Genomic DNA, 20,099 nt, shown 5'->3' on the forward strand with positions numbered 1-20,099 from the left:
AAGGTCAAGGATTAAATAGCTACAGGAGTTATGTGATAAATCTGTTAAATTGCAAAATACAATTATACAAAAACAGCATTTTTGCATAACAAAAATTAAATGTGTTTTACTTTTTGAGTTGAATGTTGGTACTGGTATACTATAAGCATTTGCATGAAAAACATTTAGCATGGAATCATACCCATCACAACTTATTTCTTACATTCCATTGCATGGAAGAATGTGTATACGATTTTATGAGATCAAAATGCAAGACTTCTGTTGTGAGAATGAATGTTCATGAATTCTGGCGTCATACTTAGTAATTAAAATTTCTACTCACAGAGTCAAAATATTTCATGAAAGCAAATCCCAATTCAATTGGCTTCCAAGAAATGTTTTGACACTGTGAGTAGAAATTTTTATTACTAAGATTTTTGTTGCTTTAATGATATGATAAATAATTTTTGTTGAAATTGTATTCACTTTGGCTATGGTCAGTAGCTGCAGTAAAATATCGACAACCTCTGAGAGATTTTCAACACTGATATTTTCCCTCAGTATACTCATAGACTCTCCACCAATTGAACACATGATACGCAACTGCGGTCTTTCGTTTGAGACAGTGTTCTTTTGCATATGATACTCTCTTTACTGATAACGGTAAACTCAGATGTCTGGTCGTCACAAAAATCTCACAATATGATGTTTACAGCAGCTGTGTATCCAGTTGGCGGAGGAGGGTCTATAGTATACTCAAGTTACAAGAGTACGTAGTCTGTATAATTACAAGGGAGACTAAATTCTGTGCATTTAATATTAGTCTGGTGCATTGCATTGTACAACATAAAAAGATATTTGATACATTTTCATATGTTTTTCTTTCCTTTGTGCAAGTAGGAAATATCTGTTAACTGATTGATTTATCTTATTTGGCAAAAATTATTGATTAAGTCACACACAAAAATGAACGACATATTAACTATTTATCTTACTTTGCAAAAAAATGTCATGTTTCTATAGAGTCTTCATGACTCTCTCACAGCCTTGCTATACTTTCACTAAAAAGCCCTAAGACCAGTGTACCCTCTAACGATAGCCAAATTTTGTTGTTGTGAGACAAAATAAGAAAAACTGGGATTTCTTGTGAGTCACCACATAGTAAGAGATGGGGGGGGGGCACCAAATTTTGGTGCGTCATGAGAAATTGTGTGCGTCAGTGGCACGTCAAATTGGCTGAGAGGGCACACTGCCTAAGACCATGGATGTAGATCACAATCCATGGTTTGACCATTTGGTATAAACTTCAAGTCAAGTCAAGCCTTCGACAGTTACTTAACACTATATCCACAAATAGTGAAAACCCTCTCATTATAATTGTAGCGAGGACCTTGCTACTTTTCTTTGTGATCATATACATGTATGACAATTTAAGGTGAAAATTATAATTTCCAAATATTTTTCTTCATTCAGCCAAGGAAAATACAAGTGACCTAAGGGGCCTTGTCACTACGAGTCACTAGATGAGTAATGATAAACTGTCATGGCTGAATGAAGAAAAGTGTTGTAGAATAATATAATTGTACCCCTTCAAGAATAATTTATTGGAAATCAGCAATAACAATGATTTGCAACATTTTGACTCCTATTTAGAGGACCCTAGAACCAGAGACACAAACTGTTCATTCAAACATTCCTGAAGTCACTGTACAAACTACAGGGAACCTCATTTTACCTATTAACCAGTGCAAAGTTGTAAAAATTAAGTTTTACAGTTGTCGACTTTAACAGTTTTGTAAATGGATTGGAAGTATTCAATTCTAGAAAAGTAATTACAATTTTAACACTGTACTAAATATGCATATAGATGTACTATTGAAGTGAACAGTTACAGTGCATGTAAACTACATGTTCATGATAGTTATCGCTTGAGTTATGAGTGAAAAGACTCCCAACAAAGTTCTCATTTGGAAGGCAATATAAATATCTGACTTGCAGAATATCATTCAAATATCAACATGATATTGTGGGAAATCATAATGATGTTTTTTATAAAGATAACATTACAACATAGCAACACTACAACTTCCTAAAGCACAATAAAGACATCGTCAACAAACCCATCCATGGTACTGCAGAGTTGACAGTGTGTGTTCAGTGAGGTAATTTAATTCCCTTTTAGCTGGACCCATCACAACACAGGGAGTGCCCCTCTTGGGGTGCGATTTCTAGCCCCTTTGTCTAATATGGGGTCTGGTGTGTTTTATTTAGCTGGTCTTAAACGGGGTCCACTTTGCATTATTTTTTATTTTGCTTGGTCTAATTGTGGGCCATCATCCTTTACCAAATCATAACTGCTATTAATTGTCCCAAAACCATTGCCTTCTAACAAAAATGTATTTAGGTCAGAAACTTTTTAAAAACCTGTAATGGTCTAAATGGGTCTAATATGGGGCCTGGGGTTTCCAGCACTGGCCAAACACCCCTACCAGAACTGTCAGCCATGACGTACCAGTGATGCCATTCTTTCAATGAACCCCTTTCACAACACTGGGGGTGCTGTTTAATGATGCCTTTCAGTTTGGCCCACAACAGTCACTGAGGGCGCTGTTTATGATGCCATTCAGTTGTCTCCATTCACAGCACAGAAGATGCTGTTTGCTGTTAGGAAACATCGATTGTTATTTCAAAAGGGTACACTATTGCATTGACATCATAATATTGCTGTATATGAAACATTTACAAAATAATTTTGTTTTAGACATGCATAGTTTCCATAGCTTTCTCCTACATGTTTCAATAACATAGCCAAGTATAAAGTTGCATGCAGTATACTTTTGTACCCATGAAAGTTGATACAAGTATATGCCTTAAACTCATAGCCTACTCTGGCAAATCCTCAGTTTTTCTCTTTTTTGATGATGATCTTTTCTTGTCAGCCAGCATCTTGGCAGTAATTGACAGTCTCTTACAGTGTGACGCTAAAGAGGCAGTTACTTCTTCTGTATTTTGTAGTTTCTCTCCCCTCTCAACAGTACCCTGTCATGAATATGAAGAAAACAAAGAATGAAAGTTACACAGAGTACATATATTTGACTCGGCAGTCTGAAAATGACTTTTTTTTTTTAAATCGTAAACAACGTTATTTTCTAAGGACTGCTCCCAGTAATTTTAATACAGACAAATACAAATGCATGCATGATTCCATTTAGGATAATGGGACTATGTGGCAATGCGTTTATAGATTGCAAAACTTGCAACCACATTATTACATCTCTGGAACAGTATGCTTTGCCAGTGATCAGTTCACAGTCTATCTCAGAATCATGCAGGTGTGGCAATGTATAGCTAAGCACCTGTAGGCTCCTAGTGAGTAATCGTTCCAAATGACTCGATGTCATTCTTACATGCATACCCATAAATTTGCACTAGTAATGGTATTATGACATGACTATGTGCGATACACACAGTCTTAGCCCATTAATTAAGTCTGTCAACTGAGCACACATCCCAGTAGGATTTGAATCCATCATGTCGTAGTTCTAGCTCTGTGTTTTAATCACTTCACAGGTGTTTTTGAACTAGACTTCAGAATCAATGAACAGTGTAAATTTAACTCAACATACTTTGCTTGTTTATGTCAAACATAGTCTAGTAACTGTATGTGTGGGCTCATTTTCTCCAATCTCTCTCTCTCCACCATATAATCAAATGGCCTTCTCTATCACAACATTCCATTTTTACCATTGATAGTCACTGTGGTAGTTACATGTAGTTTAATGCTATTGGAGCACTCAGTCTGATATAAACATTTTGCTATCCTTAAAAATGCTGGAAATGAACTGGAAACTTATGCAGGTTTCACCCAAAAGCTTCTTATATTGAAGTTCTTACCATCCATAACAAAAACTCTGGTAGGGATTACAGCATTAAGTGACTGGGAAACTAAGATAGATTTACCTACTTTATACAAAAAACTTATCAAAATTTGTCCAGTTGCTATAATGCAATAACTACAGATGCCAGTTTGACGTGACTTATTACCCTGTGCTGACACACAGACCATAGAGTGAATCCAGGGTCAATGACTGACCTAAAACCTGTCTACTCTCATACTTCCAATCACAATCACAGTCAGTCTGTTCACCTCACAAGACTATCATGTGACGATGACAGGATACACTTTCTCTAAAACATTCCTTTCAGCTGGTTAAAGCCATACAGCTAAACAAAAGTTTTGGTGCACAATGAATCGTGATAAAAACATCATGTGACTTCTGAGGACTTTAAACCTTAATTCCCACAATTGTTCTCAGATTATTACTCTCGCTAAGTTGACTGTAACCAAGTAACTAGACAATTAAACTCTACTATACAATTCCTGTCTTTCATTCACCAATAGTAGTGTGTGTGTGTATGTGTTTGGAACAAGAAAATCAGAACTCCAGATACATAAGAAGTTATTGGCATGTACTTAATCTCTTCATTCCAATTCATGTCACTGCAGCAGCACTGTAATTGCATGTGTAATAGTATGAAATACTGTAGAAATGAAGTTGCCTATAAGGTGGTGTTCCACTCATGGGACATGATGTTTTTGACACATAGATAGACACAATTTAACTTTATAGACTAACTAATAGCATGCAAGAATGAATGTTCATGGACTCTGCCAGGGTTCATAGATATTAATAATGAAAATTTCTACTCAGAGAATCCCAAATGAAAATTTCTACTCAGAGAATCCCAAATGTTGCTGACGTCTTGTCAGCACCATCAGGGGTACAAGGTTACTACAATGGCAGCTCATTTCATCTACTGAGATATGCAACATTTAGTCCATAGTAGGAGCAACATACCCCTGACAATGCTGACACGACCAATGAAAATTTGAGAAGGGTTTGCTTCCAACAAATCTTTTGACTCTGTGAGTAGAAATTTTCAGTTAAACATACTATGACGTTTGAAGAACTCTACTACTGGTAGTACAAAGGTAATCACATTGCATAATTTTAGTTATTTGATTGGAATAAGGATAATGCCTTTAACAAAACATTGGATTCAAAAACTGCTCTGTAAATAACATGTGATTGTTTAACTGTGAAAAGAAGACTTTCACTATAGCAATGTGTTATAAGTATGTTTGTAAATAACATGTGATTGTTTAACTGTGAAAAGAAGACTTTCACTGTAGCAATGTGTTATAAGTATGTTTGTATCCCTATGTTAATATGCTTGAGGCACACATCCACAAGTGTTAGTTACTGATTAGACAAAAAACAAGTCTCATTAAGTTGAAAAAAAATTGAAGTCAAAACATTGAACTTACTCTCTGGTCTTTGTAATTCATTACATAAAAAGCAGCAACAAGTGTAGTGTTTAAATAGGGGGTGATTGCACAATGTCGTAAAAGAATTAAATAAGCACCGTTTGTTCAAAAACCTCTCCCTCCCCCTCTCCCTTCACAATTGTTCACAAGTGCAAAATCACACATTTAAATGATACATGTAAACCATGATGAAAACTGCAAAGGTCACACCACTACAATCAATGTAATGTAAAAACATCATTGTACATCAAAATACTACCAGAAACCCAGCACCATAACTCACATTAGAAGTAAATTTTTATCAACTTATCAACATCTCAGTAGTAAATAGAAAAGCTGTTATCATTGAAGGAGTGAAAATTTTCTGTCAAAATTTGGTTAGAAATGCAAAAATGAAGTTCAAATCACAAATCACATTTACGCCAGACTCCCTCCCCCTAAATGAACAAAGTTTCTCTCAAGCTTGTGTGACGTTGTGCAATTGTCCCTAAAGTTTTAGAACTCAATAGATAATACACTTACATCAGAAAGGAGAAAATCTTGAAAACTTCAATGGACTTGCAGGATATTGTACTAACAGGACTTTGCTTGCTATTTTGGGACAACCAGACCTGTATGACTATGGGTCTAAAGTGATTCTAACATTACAGTCTTTATATAAGTCTTAAATAAGAATATACCCCTGGGGAGGGGCAAGGTTGTCCAAATTAGATCCCACAGAACACCCCTGGGGTGGGCATGGTTGTCCACTTTAGATCACACAGAACACCTTTGGGGAAGGGCAGAGTTGTCCCCTGTAGATCACACACAATATCCTACGGAAGGGCAGAATTGTTCAGTTTGATCGCACAGAACAGCTCTGGGGAAGGGTAGAGTTGTCCACTTTAGATCACACAGAATATCCCTGGGGAAGGTAGGGTTGTCAGCTTTAGATCACAAAGAACAGTTCTGATGGGCAGAGTTGATCAGTTTAGAATATCCCTGGGGAAGGTAGGGTTGTCAGCTTTAGATCACACAGAACACCCCTAGGGAAGGGCAGAGTTGATCAGTTTAGATCACTCAGAGGATTGTTGCCATATTTTATTTTAGACCAAAACACCTGTTCAATAGATGACCCTATTTTTCATCAGCCTCCTCAAATCTACATGCTATTTTCAACTGCTCACAAAAATAGATGTCCCAAATAGGCAGTATGCTCATGAATATGACAGTGTTTTATTAAGGGTGGTAGTAATATTTACCGGGATTCCCCAGCGATTTTACTGGGACTCATAGAGAAAATATATGGTAGATTGTATGGGAAACTATAATACAACTTTTACCCCTTCTTTACCAGGCTTTCCTAACCTTAGCAAAAACACTTAATAACACCTTTCACATTGAGTGCCCCCCCCCCCCCCCCCCCCCCCCCCCAGTTTTTCAACAGGGCATTGGGCATGTCCAATGATTACATGTTTATGCCGCTACCTCGCATGTCTTACCAGAGATCAAACACTTCTGTTACACTAGAACCATCCAGCTACCATGATGTATCCAAACACTGCTGTTACACTAGAATCACCCGGCTACCATGATGTATCCATTTTGTGTTTAATTATAAGATATTCGAGGTATATACAGGTAGCTATAAAAACTCACCTGATGTGCTCGTCTTGCAGCATCTGCTGCTGATAATGGTGACTCAGGACGTGATGATGTACTATATTCTGATTCACCATGGGCTGAATCTTCTGATGTTTCATCTATACCTTTATCTACAATGAATAGACAAAACAGTAGATTAGAGTATTTGGTCTCAAATTCCAGTTAAAGTGGTGACATGGATGAGAAAGTGGTATTTATATTGGATGATCATGCTTAATTCATCTCGAAAAACATGTGAAATAACAGTTAGACTAACTCTGTGTTTGTAACTATTTAAAAAATATATAAATATGTATAAAAAGTTATTATCGTACTATGTATATTTTCATGTATGTAGGATGTTACATGTACATTTTATACCTGCATTATAAATACATTTGGTAACTTGCATGGTGATCACTGTGTCACATGCAACTTCTGTGGCTGCATATAAAAATAAAATAAATATGCATTTCTCATCCATATGGAAATAACCCAAATAAAGGCACTGAAAGGTTGTAAGCACACAAAATGACACACTATTAACACAAATCAACATCACTGTTGGATAACACAAAATTATTCATTGCTCTTGCGTTCACAGTATGACAAAATGTAATCTGGTGAGTGGAGGTGTAAATCATAATGATACCGATACCGTATAGGTATAGGAACTAGACTATGGTACATATAGATAAAAATGTAACATTTGAAATTGAAGTACATGTAAGTGAGCCCTATACCAGTGTCTGTATTTTGTTTGTATAATTCGAAGGAAAAGACATTGTTATAGACAAAAAACATTGTGCTGGTTAAAGGAAACTCAAGGCTCTCTAGTTTGGTGGTAAGCATATGGTAAAAGTAAGAACTTGTTGGCATATAGAGATTTTGTACTCATTTCAATGAAAACTATTCTACGACACAGATGAGTTTTATGGAAGTATTAAGCCATTTAGATCAAATTAGTAATTGTATGTTATTACAGAAAAAAAAAGAGAATTGTTTCTAGTCAGCACGTGCATCACTTAAATACCCTGGTGTCAAAATTTTGTGTGTGTTTGCCCAGCCCATGCAGTCTGCAGATCCGGGGGTAAAACACAAAATTAACCCTCCCTACTTCAGTGAAGACAATTGCAGAGCCAATCATTAACAAGCAAATGACATCTGCCCCACATACACACTTGCTGTAAAATACTAAATAAAAAGAACAGTAACTGCCATAAATTAAAATAGTAGATGGAGTGACAGGTTTGTTGAGAATAAATTTAAAAAAAAAATACAATATCGTCACACCACTTTCAGATGAAATGTCCTGACCAGAAACATTTTTTTGGCTTTATAGCATACCAGTACATTGTATGTCCCTTTAACAAATGTTTAGCAGTACTAGTAGTAGCTATGAGAGTACCATCATCTGTGTACACGTGTACAATCATCAGACATTTGATACTGTAGACAGACATTGTCTCGGAAATGTTTAAAATAACAATGAAAGTATTAAATTTGGTCATACATTAATTTTCACATGAATAAAATCATCATTAAAATTCCAGTAATACCTAGAGGAAGTCAGAGTCAGATATCAACTAATTTATGGCCACTGAAAAAATGACATTTAGAAAAGTCATCAAACTACCGACGGGGTTTTAATTATTTCTAAATATGTCAATAGTCAGTTAAATTGACTATGCCTGTCAGATTGTAATTACTTCTTGAAAACAGCTCTTATTAACTTGGAATATTTCAATTTGTGAAAGATGTCTCTAACACAACTGAAATAAAAAATTACCTCCAACACCCTATTCAGGGCTCATACGCTTGGTACTCAGATTAGCCATCTACACAATGTTTCAGTTACAATTTCTATAGAGTTCCAATTGACTAATCATAGACTAGCACCAATATAAATTTGAGAGTTATAGCTGCTATATGCCCTGGACTATGGCTAATTTTGAGCTCTGCCATGACATTGGTTTCTGCATAAATACATATATCAAAATTATAATAAAGGCCAGGGTTTCAAGCCCACATTCTAACATTACTGTTATCATATTAAGTTATTAGTGGTACATGTACATAAAAATTATACAGGATCACTTTTTTTTGGCTTTTTATATTTCTGCCAGATATTTTATACTACATAATCTTATCCCAACTGGGTCTTTAAATCTGTATTTCTTTATTCTGGCAAACAATCTTTTCAAAAATCAACACTCTCTACGGCAGGATTTGGAAAAAAATCGCAACATTACTGATTGTCTGAAGGTAAAAGAGTCGAGTAAGCACGTATCTCAGTGAAAATTATCGTTTATGACTGAAAATCTGGAATTAAAACACATGGTTTAAAGATTCTTTGACTTAAATCAATTGTCATTTCTAAGTCATTCAGAATGTTAAAGTGTGATTATGAAATGAAAGTATCACCAGCATGTGCAAAATCATATATTTACATTTTTTTAAATACTTTTAAAACATTATTAACTAGATAAACATATATATGCATTACTTTTCCGTTAATTGGTAGATCATGATTGTTCACTACAAATATGGCTGCTATTGAGTACGATAGTATTCAGTGCTATGGAGCGAGGCGATGACTTTGTTTTAGATGAAATGTAGCAAAAAAAGGCACGAACGACTGTCGACAGTCTCCTGTTAATATTGATGAGGGTAGACACCTGAATGGGGTCTCTATGTATTACAATTTTTGAGATGCAGTAAACAATGACTTTTAACTACAAATATGGCTGCCATTCAGTAAAAGTGATATGAGTGACAAGAATAATATTTGTGTATTGCTCTTTTCTTCAATATTACTTGTGAACATGATTTCAAAAATAGTGGCAATATGTTAACACTACAATAATGCGTCTGTGATAGGCAAGAATTGAATTGATTTTGATAAATGACCCTGAAGGTCAAGGTCAAAGGTCAAGGTCTCAAAAGATAGCTCACATCTGCTAATATGGGGTAGACATTCAAATGGAGTGTCTGTTTACAGTTTTTGAGTTATACAGTAAATATTGATTTCTAAACTACAAATACCGGTATGGCCGCCATTCGGTCAAATTTGTCATCGAAAAACAAATTGACGTGCATATGTCCCACATGATATGACACCTTTGTGCCAGGTTTGAAAGAAATTGGATATTGCATGGGTGGGGGTGGGGGGGGGGGGTTAAAAATACAGACACTGCATGATAGCGCATGCAAATAAAATAATAATAATTACATTTTGTGAACACAAATAAAGTTTCATTATCTTATCTAACAATGATGTTCACAGTGAGATAAAATATACCATACAGTATGCATGTGTGTGTGTGCTTAGTACATGTCACTTATTGTCAGTACTTTTCTTTCCTTGTAATTCGTGATAAAAAACATTGTTGAGAATTCAAAATATGCTGCAGGTCTACAAATTGAAACTCTACAGTACCACATGTCAACAATGTGCCCACACAGTTGAAATGCTACAGGCTAGTCATACAATCCAGAAATATACACAATTTGTACATGTATAGTGCATGATGATTTATTTATTTCCTGTCTAAATATATAATGTCAACAATGTCAACAATGTGTAATGCCATTGTTTACCTGCTTCACTTTATGCTGGTATAATGTCATTAGGAATATATCATTTCATCGCTAAAATGTAGCCCAGGACACATAGACTACTACTAAACAAATGTATCTAGACTACCAAATCAGCAGTAGTCCAGGACACATAGACTACTAAACAATGTATCTAAACTACCAAATCAGCAGTAGTCCAGGACACATAGACTACTACTAAAAGACTACCAAATTAGCAGTAGTCCAGGATACATACACTATTAAACATTGTATCTAGACTACCAAATTTATATGGTGATTCTGTTAGATGAACGAAAATCAGTAGAAAACTGACTAAAACAGTTCACATGGCTGACTACCAAGCATACAAGTTAAATTCAAGCCCTGAAATGGAACCATTTCGAGTAGGGTCTGTGATAGAACAGACTGTAGTGTTATGATTAGAAGCACTGCTTGCAAGTGAAGTATATTATGATCTACAAACCTAGTAAATAGAATTCAATGGAGAGTTTAAGTCCTTGAGAATAAGCCTTTCCATCCTTAGGGTAAATTTAGAATTCAATAGTCTGCTGGTTGAGACACAATAACAGACTTATACAATGCATTCAGTGTTAAAGCACTAGAAAAAGTCTGCACTTCTAAGACATTAAGCCCAAGACATTGTGTATTTTGGTAAAATTCAGTACCACCCATTATCCATAAACACCAGGTATAGTAGTACAATGTACAGTGTCCTCTGTTATTCTAAATGTTACAATGTTACCCCTGTACAAAGTATTCCTGGCTTGGGATTTGTTGTTCTGTTTTAAATCAGTACTAGCTGCAACTAGGACATTTTTGACACGGTTTTGCATATTTGATGATTCATCTCTTTGCAGTATTCAATCACATGTGAATAAATATATTTGTGCAGCTGTACCACACAATACGGTACTGTAAAGTCATTCAAATTTATTTAGGGTCCACACCCATAAATCAGTGCCCTTAAGTGATCATGATTTGAATCTGTTGTTATAACTTATACTACTTATCATATCACGACTAATAAACCATATACAATGTCTAATTTTAATAATTTTGTATATTGTTGGTTATCTGATTGAAAATATAATGTGTAGTTTTAGTAATAATAATAACAATAATTATTGAATTAAAAAGTATTCCACCAGAAAAGAAATATGCATATACACAGACTTTGAAAGCAACAGAAAGAACATTTCTGGTATAGGGCCATGGAAATAGTTCCCTAGGAAATAATCAAAGTCCATGCATGGACCAAATATACAAATAATTAAGACATATTTGGATGGGTACAGAGTTTCACAATAACAAATACATCTAAATAATAATAACATTAACTTTATTCATCATCCAAATCAAAGTCTCAAATTCAAATGCAGTTGCAACTTGACCAGCACCAACAAAAGGAAACCCAAGTACCTACAGAAAACCAGGATCGGATTAATTTTTTAATGAACCCAACATGGTGATAAGCAGGTTTGAACAAAGACTGCAATGGTAGAGGTATAGAAGCTAATAGCACAGCCACTGGTAACCCTGTGCATACTTTAGGTAGTGAAATGTGCTAGGTAGTAGCTGTAATGATAACTTCAAATCCATGCTGTCCTGTTATACATACATTTAGAAAATGAAATGCCTGCATGGTAGTGAACTGCAAAATCTTAAATTCCAAGCTGAGTAGGGTCAAACTGAATGGCATTTTACCTATCTAGAGTATAACAGAGTTAAATTCAAACGTTGGCTTGGTCTAAGTAGCTGTAATTTGTAATTTTGTTCACTGTTTTTAATTTTTGCTAATTGAAACACACTTTTGGAATCTTTACTGCAAACAAATCCTAATTATTTTATATTATTATTATAGTACTTGTCTTCTAGCCATTGATGGTAAGTACTACAGTACTTAGCCATTGATGGTAGGTATTACAGTACTTAGCCATTGATGGTAGGTACTACAGTACTTAGCCACTGATGGTAGGTACTACAGTACTTAGCCATTGATGGTAAGTACTACAGTACTTAGCCATTGATGGTAGGTACTACAGTACTTAGCCATTGATGGTAGGTACTACAGTACTTAGCCATTGATGGTAGGTATTACAGTACTTAGCCATTGATGGTAGGTACTACAGTACTTAGCCATTGATGGTAGGTACTACAGTACTTAGCCATTGATGGTAGGTACTACAGTACTTAGCCATTGATGGTAGGTACTACAGTACTTAGCCATTGATGGTAGGTACTACAGTACTTAGCCATTGATGGTAGGTACTACAGTACTTAGCCATTGATGGTAGGTACTACAGTACTTAGCCATTGATGGTAGGTACTACAGTACTTAGCCATTGATGGTAGGTACTACAGTACTTAGCCATTGATGGTAGGTACTACAGTACTTAGCCATTGATGGTAGGTACTACAGTACTTAGCCATTGATGGTAGGTACTACAGTACTTAGCCATTGATGGTAGGTATTACAGTACTTAGCCACTGATGGTAGGTATTACAGTACTTAGCCACTGATGGTAGGTACTACAGTACTTAGCCATTGATGGTAGGTACTACAGTACTTAGCCATTGATGGTAGGTACTACAGTACTTAGCCATTGATGGTAGGTACTACAGTACTTAGCCATTGATGGTAGGTACTACAGTACTTAGCCATTGATGGTAGGTACTACAGTACTTAGCCATTGATGGTAGGTACTACAGTACTTAGCCATTGATGGTAGGTATTACAGTACTTAGCCACTGATGGTAGGTACTACAGTACTTAGCCATTGATGGTAGGTACTACAGTACTTAGCCATTGATGGTAAGTACTACAGTACTTAGCCATTGATGGTAGGTACTACAGTACTTAGCCATTGATGGTAGGTATTACAGTACTTAGCCATTGATGGTAGGTACTACAGTACTTAGCCATTGATGGTAGGTACTACAGTACTTAGCCATTGATGGTAAGTACTACAGTACTTAGCCATTGATGGTAGGTATTACAGTACTTAGCCATTGATGGTAGGTACTACAGTACTTAGCCATTGATGGTAGGTACTACAGTACTTAGCCATTGATGGTAGGTACTACAGTACTTAGCCATTGATGGTAGGTACTACAGTACTTAGCCATTGATGGTAGGTACTACAGTACTTAGCCATTGATGGTAGGTACTACAGTACTTAGCCATTGATGGTAGGTACTACAGTACTTAGCCATTGATGGTAGGTACTACAGTGCTTAGCCATTGATGGTAAGTACTACAGTACTTAGCCATTGATGGTAGGTACTACAGTACTTAGCCATTGATGGTAGGTACTACAGTACTAAGCCATTGATGGTAGGTACTACAGTACTAAAGCCATTGATGGTAGGTACTACAGTACTAATTAGCCATTGATGGTACGTACTGAAGTACTTAGCCATTGATGGTAGGTACTACAGTACTAATTAGCCATTGATGGTAGGTACTACAGTACTTAGCCATTGATGGTAAGTACTACAGTACTAATTAGCCATTGATGGTAAGTACTACAGTACTTAGCCATTGATGGTAGGTACTACAGTACTTAGCCATTGATGGTAGGTACTACAGTACTTAGCCATTGATGGTAGGTACTACAGTACTTAGCCATTGATGGTAGGTACTACAGTACTTAGCCATTGATGGTAGGTACTACAGTACTTAGCCATTGATGGTAGGTACTACAGTACTAATTAGCCATTGATGGTACGTACTGAAGTACTTAGCCATTGATGGTAGGTACTACAGTACTAATTAGCCATTGATGGTAGGTACTACAGTACTTAGCCATTGATGGTAAGTACTACAGTACTAATTAGCCATTGATGGTATGTACTGAAGTACTTAGCCATTCAAATGTGTGATCATGACTCCATCTATGAAATCACATGAACACAGTTATATTTTTGGATACCATTGAGATGATGTGAGATTGCCAACAGTGTAGACACTCAGGGTATTTGCACTCATGTTTCAAGTGTTTTTCTGCTGCACTTTCACTTGCCACACTCATGAGAACACAATTCAGAAAACACTACAAGGACTCATGAACACAAATACCTGGAGTACGCTAAATTAACACTCACATCATGGGGCTCTGTTATCTTTGTATACAAATAAATAGCCCAAAATGCTACATACAAATTTACAATTGGATGGTCAGATGCCAATATGCTGTTTTTCATCTCGCGGTAGATGTCACGAGATCTTGCATGAGCCATATTGCATCCATAGCAATCACGTGAGGGTTGTCAAGCTGAAAGTGTCAAGCGTTTAGCAACAATAAGTGTTAATTCTCAACATCATCACACATGGCCACAGCAAAAGTTTGACCCCAATCACAAGTTTGACAAATGTTGAGCTACACATATTTGCATGAGATCTGTAAAGAGATGTAAAATCCCATATTTACCTTGTGTTTGTAAAACATTAAAATTTCATGTCAATATGTCATGAGTTCTTTTTGTAGCTCATACCAGGTATAAACATGCAGGTACATGTAGTGGTACATTCATACAATACAATACTGCTAACCTTTTCATTCAACTAATAACTATATACTATTTATCAAAACAATCACACAAACTGTCAATGAATAGTTGTCATAATATTTTATGATATTTTGACAAAGAAAGGAAAAATCAAGAATGGTAAAAAGTCACAATCCATACATGAACTAATCATGTTGTAAATAACATTTTTTTCTGTAAATTAATATTAAATATGTCACAAATGCTAGCTGCTATTAGACCTAAAATTGTTTCGTTCCGGTACCTGCCCCCACCTAGTTTTTCACTGCCCATCCTAAACCTTTTTTTTAATTACGTATTTGAGAAAAAATTAGATAAAATCTAGAAATTTGTGTGAAGTCTTGTAAGAAATAGTGGATGTGGAAACTGACATCAATTTAAATAAGACAATATAAAACTGTTCTTCTAATCTGTAATGGCTGTACATCTGATGAGAAGAAACCAATAACACAGAGACCATATGAAAAACATAACTACCTGAATAAGACACTCACATATGAAAAAAAAATAATTAAAAATTAAAATTAAAATCTACCTACCCCACCTACTCTAAAATTGAGTGAAATCGGAACTACACAATTTTTTTTATTAGGCCTTATGGCGTTATTCAGTATAATTATGGCATATACTCAAGTTGAAATATTGCTCATTTCAATACAAACACTCATCAGTCTCTGCCATTTTTAAAATGCCTCTTTTTTCCTTTTAAAACCAGTTAGCAAACAAAAGATTGCATCAAATAGACTATTTTTAATTGAGCACTCAAACCCAATTGTTTTCAATATTGTGCATTATCCTCTTCCCATCACTGAAGAAGATTACAAAATATTTCCAAATTATTGAACATTTAAGACTAAATAATGATTATACGATGTCATTATTGTTAAACTTAAAGCTCGTTGTTTTGCTAGGCACAAAGACTGCTGGCATTGAAATATGTACCTCAATGACCTGTTGAAATGTAATTTGAAAATCATAGACAGTGAATGGGGTCAAATTCCGACATGACATACACACAGAAGTCAAGAAATGATAACTGTTATTAATCATGTTAGCAATTATCAGTGATAGTAATTAATCTATTTTTTAAATTCATCTGATAGATCACCTCATTTGCATATATATGGTGATCAAACATCATAATCAAATATGTCTAAGCTAAAAAGAAATGCTACAGGTCAGATGCTGAAGTTATTGAGTAAATATTTCTACAGTGGGTAGAACTTGAAGACAGTTGAGTGTTGTGTTTTAATATATTTTTAAAGAGGAACACCATTCTAGGAAATAAAGTCATTTTTATAATAATCTCATGGTTGCACATATATTATTTCTACTGACTCCCATGATGCAATGGCCCAATTAGCAGAGATATAAAGGCAAAAGATCAACTTGATGTTTTCTCTGAAATTGTAAATAATTATAGGTGATGTAGAATCATGAAATGACTCTCCACGACCCATAGTAAATATGAAAATGTCTCAGAGTCTATTTCATGGAGTGGTGTTCCACTCTAACAGTACCAAACAAGTACTATTGTCCGATCTGATATGATAAAAGGGTCTACATTTATGTGTAGCACAATGGCTAGTAAGTGCCCTGTGTGGTTTCAAATACACTGAACAAAAAAAAGAAGAAAATACACAACTATACAGTCTTGAGGTCTGTTTTGGAAATAATGAAGGCAAGATATCTTTAATATCCTCCTCTTGAAAGAAATGGGAGTAGAGTTGTCATGTAGCTGTATACTCTTGGTACCAAGTAACTTAGACTCAATCAGTTTATACAAATTATATTCTAGTCCCTAGCCAACACCATTGAATTTCCTATGTAACAGTTATTGTGTACTTTCAAACTACAGTAATTTGTACTTTCTATCTCCAGGGAAATAATTTTCATTCATTCATTCATTAATTCATTTATTCATTCAGTCAGCCAGCCAGCCAGTCATTCATTTATTCATTCATTCATTCATTTATCCATTCATTCATTCATTCATTCATTCATTCATTCATTCATTCATTCATTCACTCACTCACTCACTCACTCACTCACTCACTCACTCACTGAATCATTCATTGACTCATTCATTCATTCAGCCACTCTCATTCAGTCACACTCCCTCCCTCCCTCACTCCAACACTCCCCCTCTCTCCCTCACTCACTCAGTCACTCATTGATTGATTGATTGATTAATTGACTGATTGATCATTTCATTCTTTATTCATCTTTGTGCACACCATTCAATCCTTGATAGAATAGAATAGAATAGAATAGAATAGAATGATTGATGTACCAATATAGTAGTAAATCCTGTTTTAGCATTTAACCTGTATTTTATAATACACTAATTACACGTATAGTGAAAAGTTCATGACGTGTCAATAATGTCTTGAGATTCAGTGATTCAGAGAGTAACATACATCTTAAAATAAGTTTGGAGAAATCCAACTTCTAGAGCTAGAGAGGATAAAACATTTTTTGGAAAATTCGTTTTAGAATCTCAGAAGGCATAATTTTTAGCACTACTTGCCAAGTTTACAAATTTTTTCTTTTGAATTAAAGATGAGAAATTAGTAATAACGAAACAAAAAAAGGAACAAATATAATTACAAAAACATTTCTAAATAAGAGAATGGTATACACATGTAAATGTAGCGTAAACTTAAAAAACACCTGATGACATATTACAGCAATATATGGTCAGAAAATCTAGAGTTGTAAAAATCCTGATCTGTCATATGATTTTAACAGCTTGCATGGTTTTGGAATTTCATAACAGAAATGCCGTCTGTGAAATAGTCATTGGGAAAAACCCTGAATTTAGTGAGTAATCTGTGGTTTGGCAGTCTGACTTGTAGTCTCGTGACTGCATACTGCATAGAAAGTACTTGTAGTGTAGATGTTTTGTTCACTTGTGCTGTCTGCTATTGTTAAAGGGGGCTGAGCAAACACAAGGTACATTTATACATATATGTACCTTGAAATGTATTCATAGGAAATTACTTGTCACAACATGTACTGACTGTTGCAAGAAAAACAAGAAAAATTCCTCAATCTTGGGTCCATGACAGTGATCAAAAACGGCCAAAACATGGACAAATGTATCATCAATAAATATGGGAGGTAATTAATCAATACAATGTTCAACATATTTGTTGTCAACCTTGTGACCTTGTCAGCTATTATAGTATTTAAGATTAAAACGGTACTCTGGCCATATACACAATAGCAAAAAACAAATCCTATCAAATTCAAGATATGATAGATACCGGTAAATGACAATGTCTATCATCATCATGTGATTGCATTTGCCCTGAGGCAACATGTACAATAGAACGGTTGGGTAGTTTTACATCCAGGTGTAACAAGTACAATGCAGTAGTTTCTTTGAAAATCAGTTAGCTACTGCTATCATATATTTATATAATTGCATGGTTTTTTTTCACCATCTTTACAATATTCCCACCCGTGGAAACTTTCAATTAATAGATTATAGTTATGTTGATAAAAACCGTGGTTATTTATTTTCAAAATTCTAAACTGCAGAACACACGTCAAAGCAGTCAATTGAAAACTCGGCTCGGCATCAATTAATATTGAATGAAAGAATGAATGAACAGCTAATAATAATAAAAACTGACGTACCACTTTTCTTGCCAGTGAGTTTATCTTTAAACTTTTTAAATGATGACTTTTTCTTTTCATGTCCATGTCCTTCATCCGTACTTGTGTCATGCTTACGGTGTTTGGTGGTGCCACCTTCTATAAGTGGTGTCTTTTCATTAGAACTTGTCTTTCTTGGGATCAATGTACTCCCAAACTTTCGGGCAGTCTTTTGTTTAGTTGGTGGTTCCGCCGAAACCGGTTTGATGTCTTCGGGATCTTTCGTCGGTTCATTCGATTCCTCCTCTTTTGTCCCAAAAAGAGCCTTACAACATTCCGCACAATTTCCCATCGGAAAGGTTAGCACAAAAGTAATATTATGCCGAATTAATTGTTTGGAGTCCAGGAAACATGTCACGGGGAAGTCGTCTGACGTGACAGCGGCGGTCACTTGACTTGCAAGTTGCAGCTAGCTAATTTTCAGACTTCACAAATTTTCACCGAAGTTCGATGTCTGCGTCACCTAAATAGTGACCTCAGAACGAGTTCAAAAACATTGTACATAACTGTTACAAAATCCTTGGTCCGCTAGCAGTTGTTGTTACGCATTAGCATGAAACATAATAAACGGATTTGAGGCACTTCACTTTTACTGCACGTAGGCGAGACTAGTCGACTGTGAACGTCCCGGAAGTAACAAGTGGACTCGGACGAAATTTTTCGTCAAGTTGTACTGGATTCACCACTGAGGGCGTTTTTGATGGTACCATGTACCAGAATGACGTAGTACAAGTACAGTGGCATACTGCCAAAGTCATGAAAGTAATGCATGGTTCGTCAACAATTATCAAAAATATGTCATTTCCTATATGTATAACTTTTAAGCCTTACACAAACGGTTGTCAATCACTTGTTCTAAAAATTAATATTATTTAAACCTTTGCAACAAATTCACAAACAGTCTCAAATCAAAAAAGTAGATGCAATGCAGAAATAACACTCATATTTACTCATATTTACTCTACCTATATTTTATAAAATGTTTGAAAACAATTTTGATGAATATGTTCTTACCTTTCCCCAAACAATAACCACACACCAAAATACCTTGGAAAATAAGTGATAGTGTATTCACTTGGTTATTCGTTAGCTAGTCTATCTGTAGAATTCAGGACTAATGCTACTACTATACTATGTTGCTGTCCTGACATTTTCGTTTTTAATTTCCCCCTTGTCCACTCAAAAATTCAAAAAATCAAAATATCAGGATAAAAACTACATTGTTTTACTTGGGGGGTGGGTGGGGGAGGGGTGGGTGGGGGGGGGGGGTTGAGTCATTATAGTTCTCATCCTACTAAATTGATTTTTCTTTTGGTGGATGTTTTGTACCCCTAAATACAAATATTTCTTTAAAACT

At 35.4% G+C, this 20,099-nt stretch overlaps 1 protein-coding gene across 1 annotated transcript; it reads right to left on the bottom strand.

Moving 5' to 3' along the window:
• Positions 1–2,862: 2,862 nt before the first annotated feature.
• On the bottom strand, positions 2,863–19,334 carry LOC144450635 (uncharacterized). Its single transcript, XM_078141280.1, has 3 exons — positions 18,725–19,334; positions 6,947–7,062; positions 2,863–3,018 (listed from the first exon to the last, which is right to left on the bottom strand). The coding sequence occupies exons 1-3, from the start codon at positions 19,032–19,034 to the stop codon at positions 2,863–2,865; spliced, it is 582 nt and encodes a 193-aa protein (XP_077997406.1). The 5' UTR covers positions 19,035–19,334.
• Positions 19,335–20,099: the final 765 nt, after the last annotated feature.

This window comes from Glandiceps talaboti, chromosome 20 (assembly GCF_964340395.1).
Source record: "Glandiceps talaboti chromosome 20, keGlaTala1.1, whole genome shotgun sequence".
Classification (NCBI taxonomy): domain Eukaryota; kingdom Metazoa; phylum Hemichordata; class Enteropneusta; family Spengelidae; genus Glandiceps; species Glandiceps talaboti.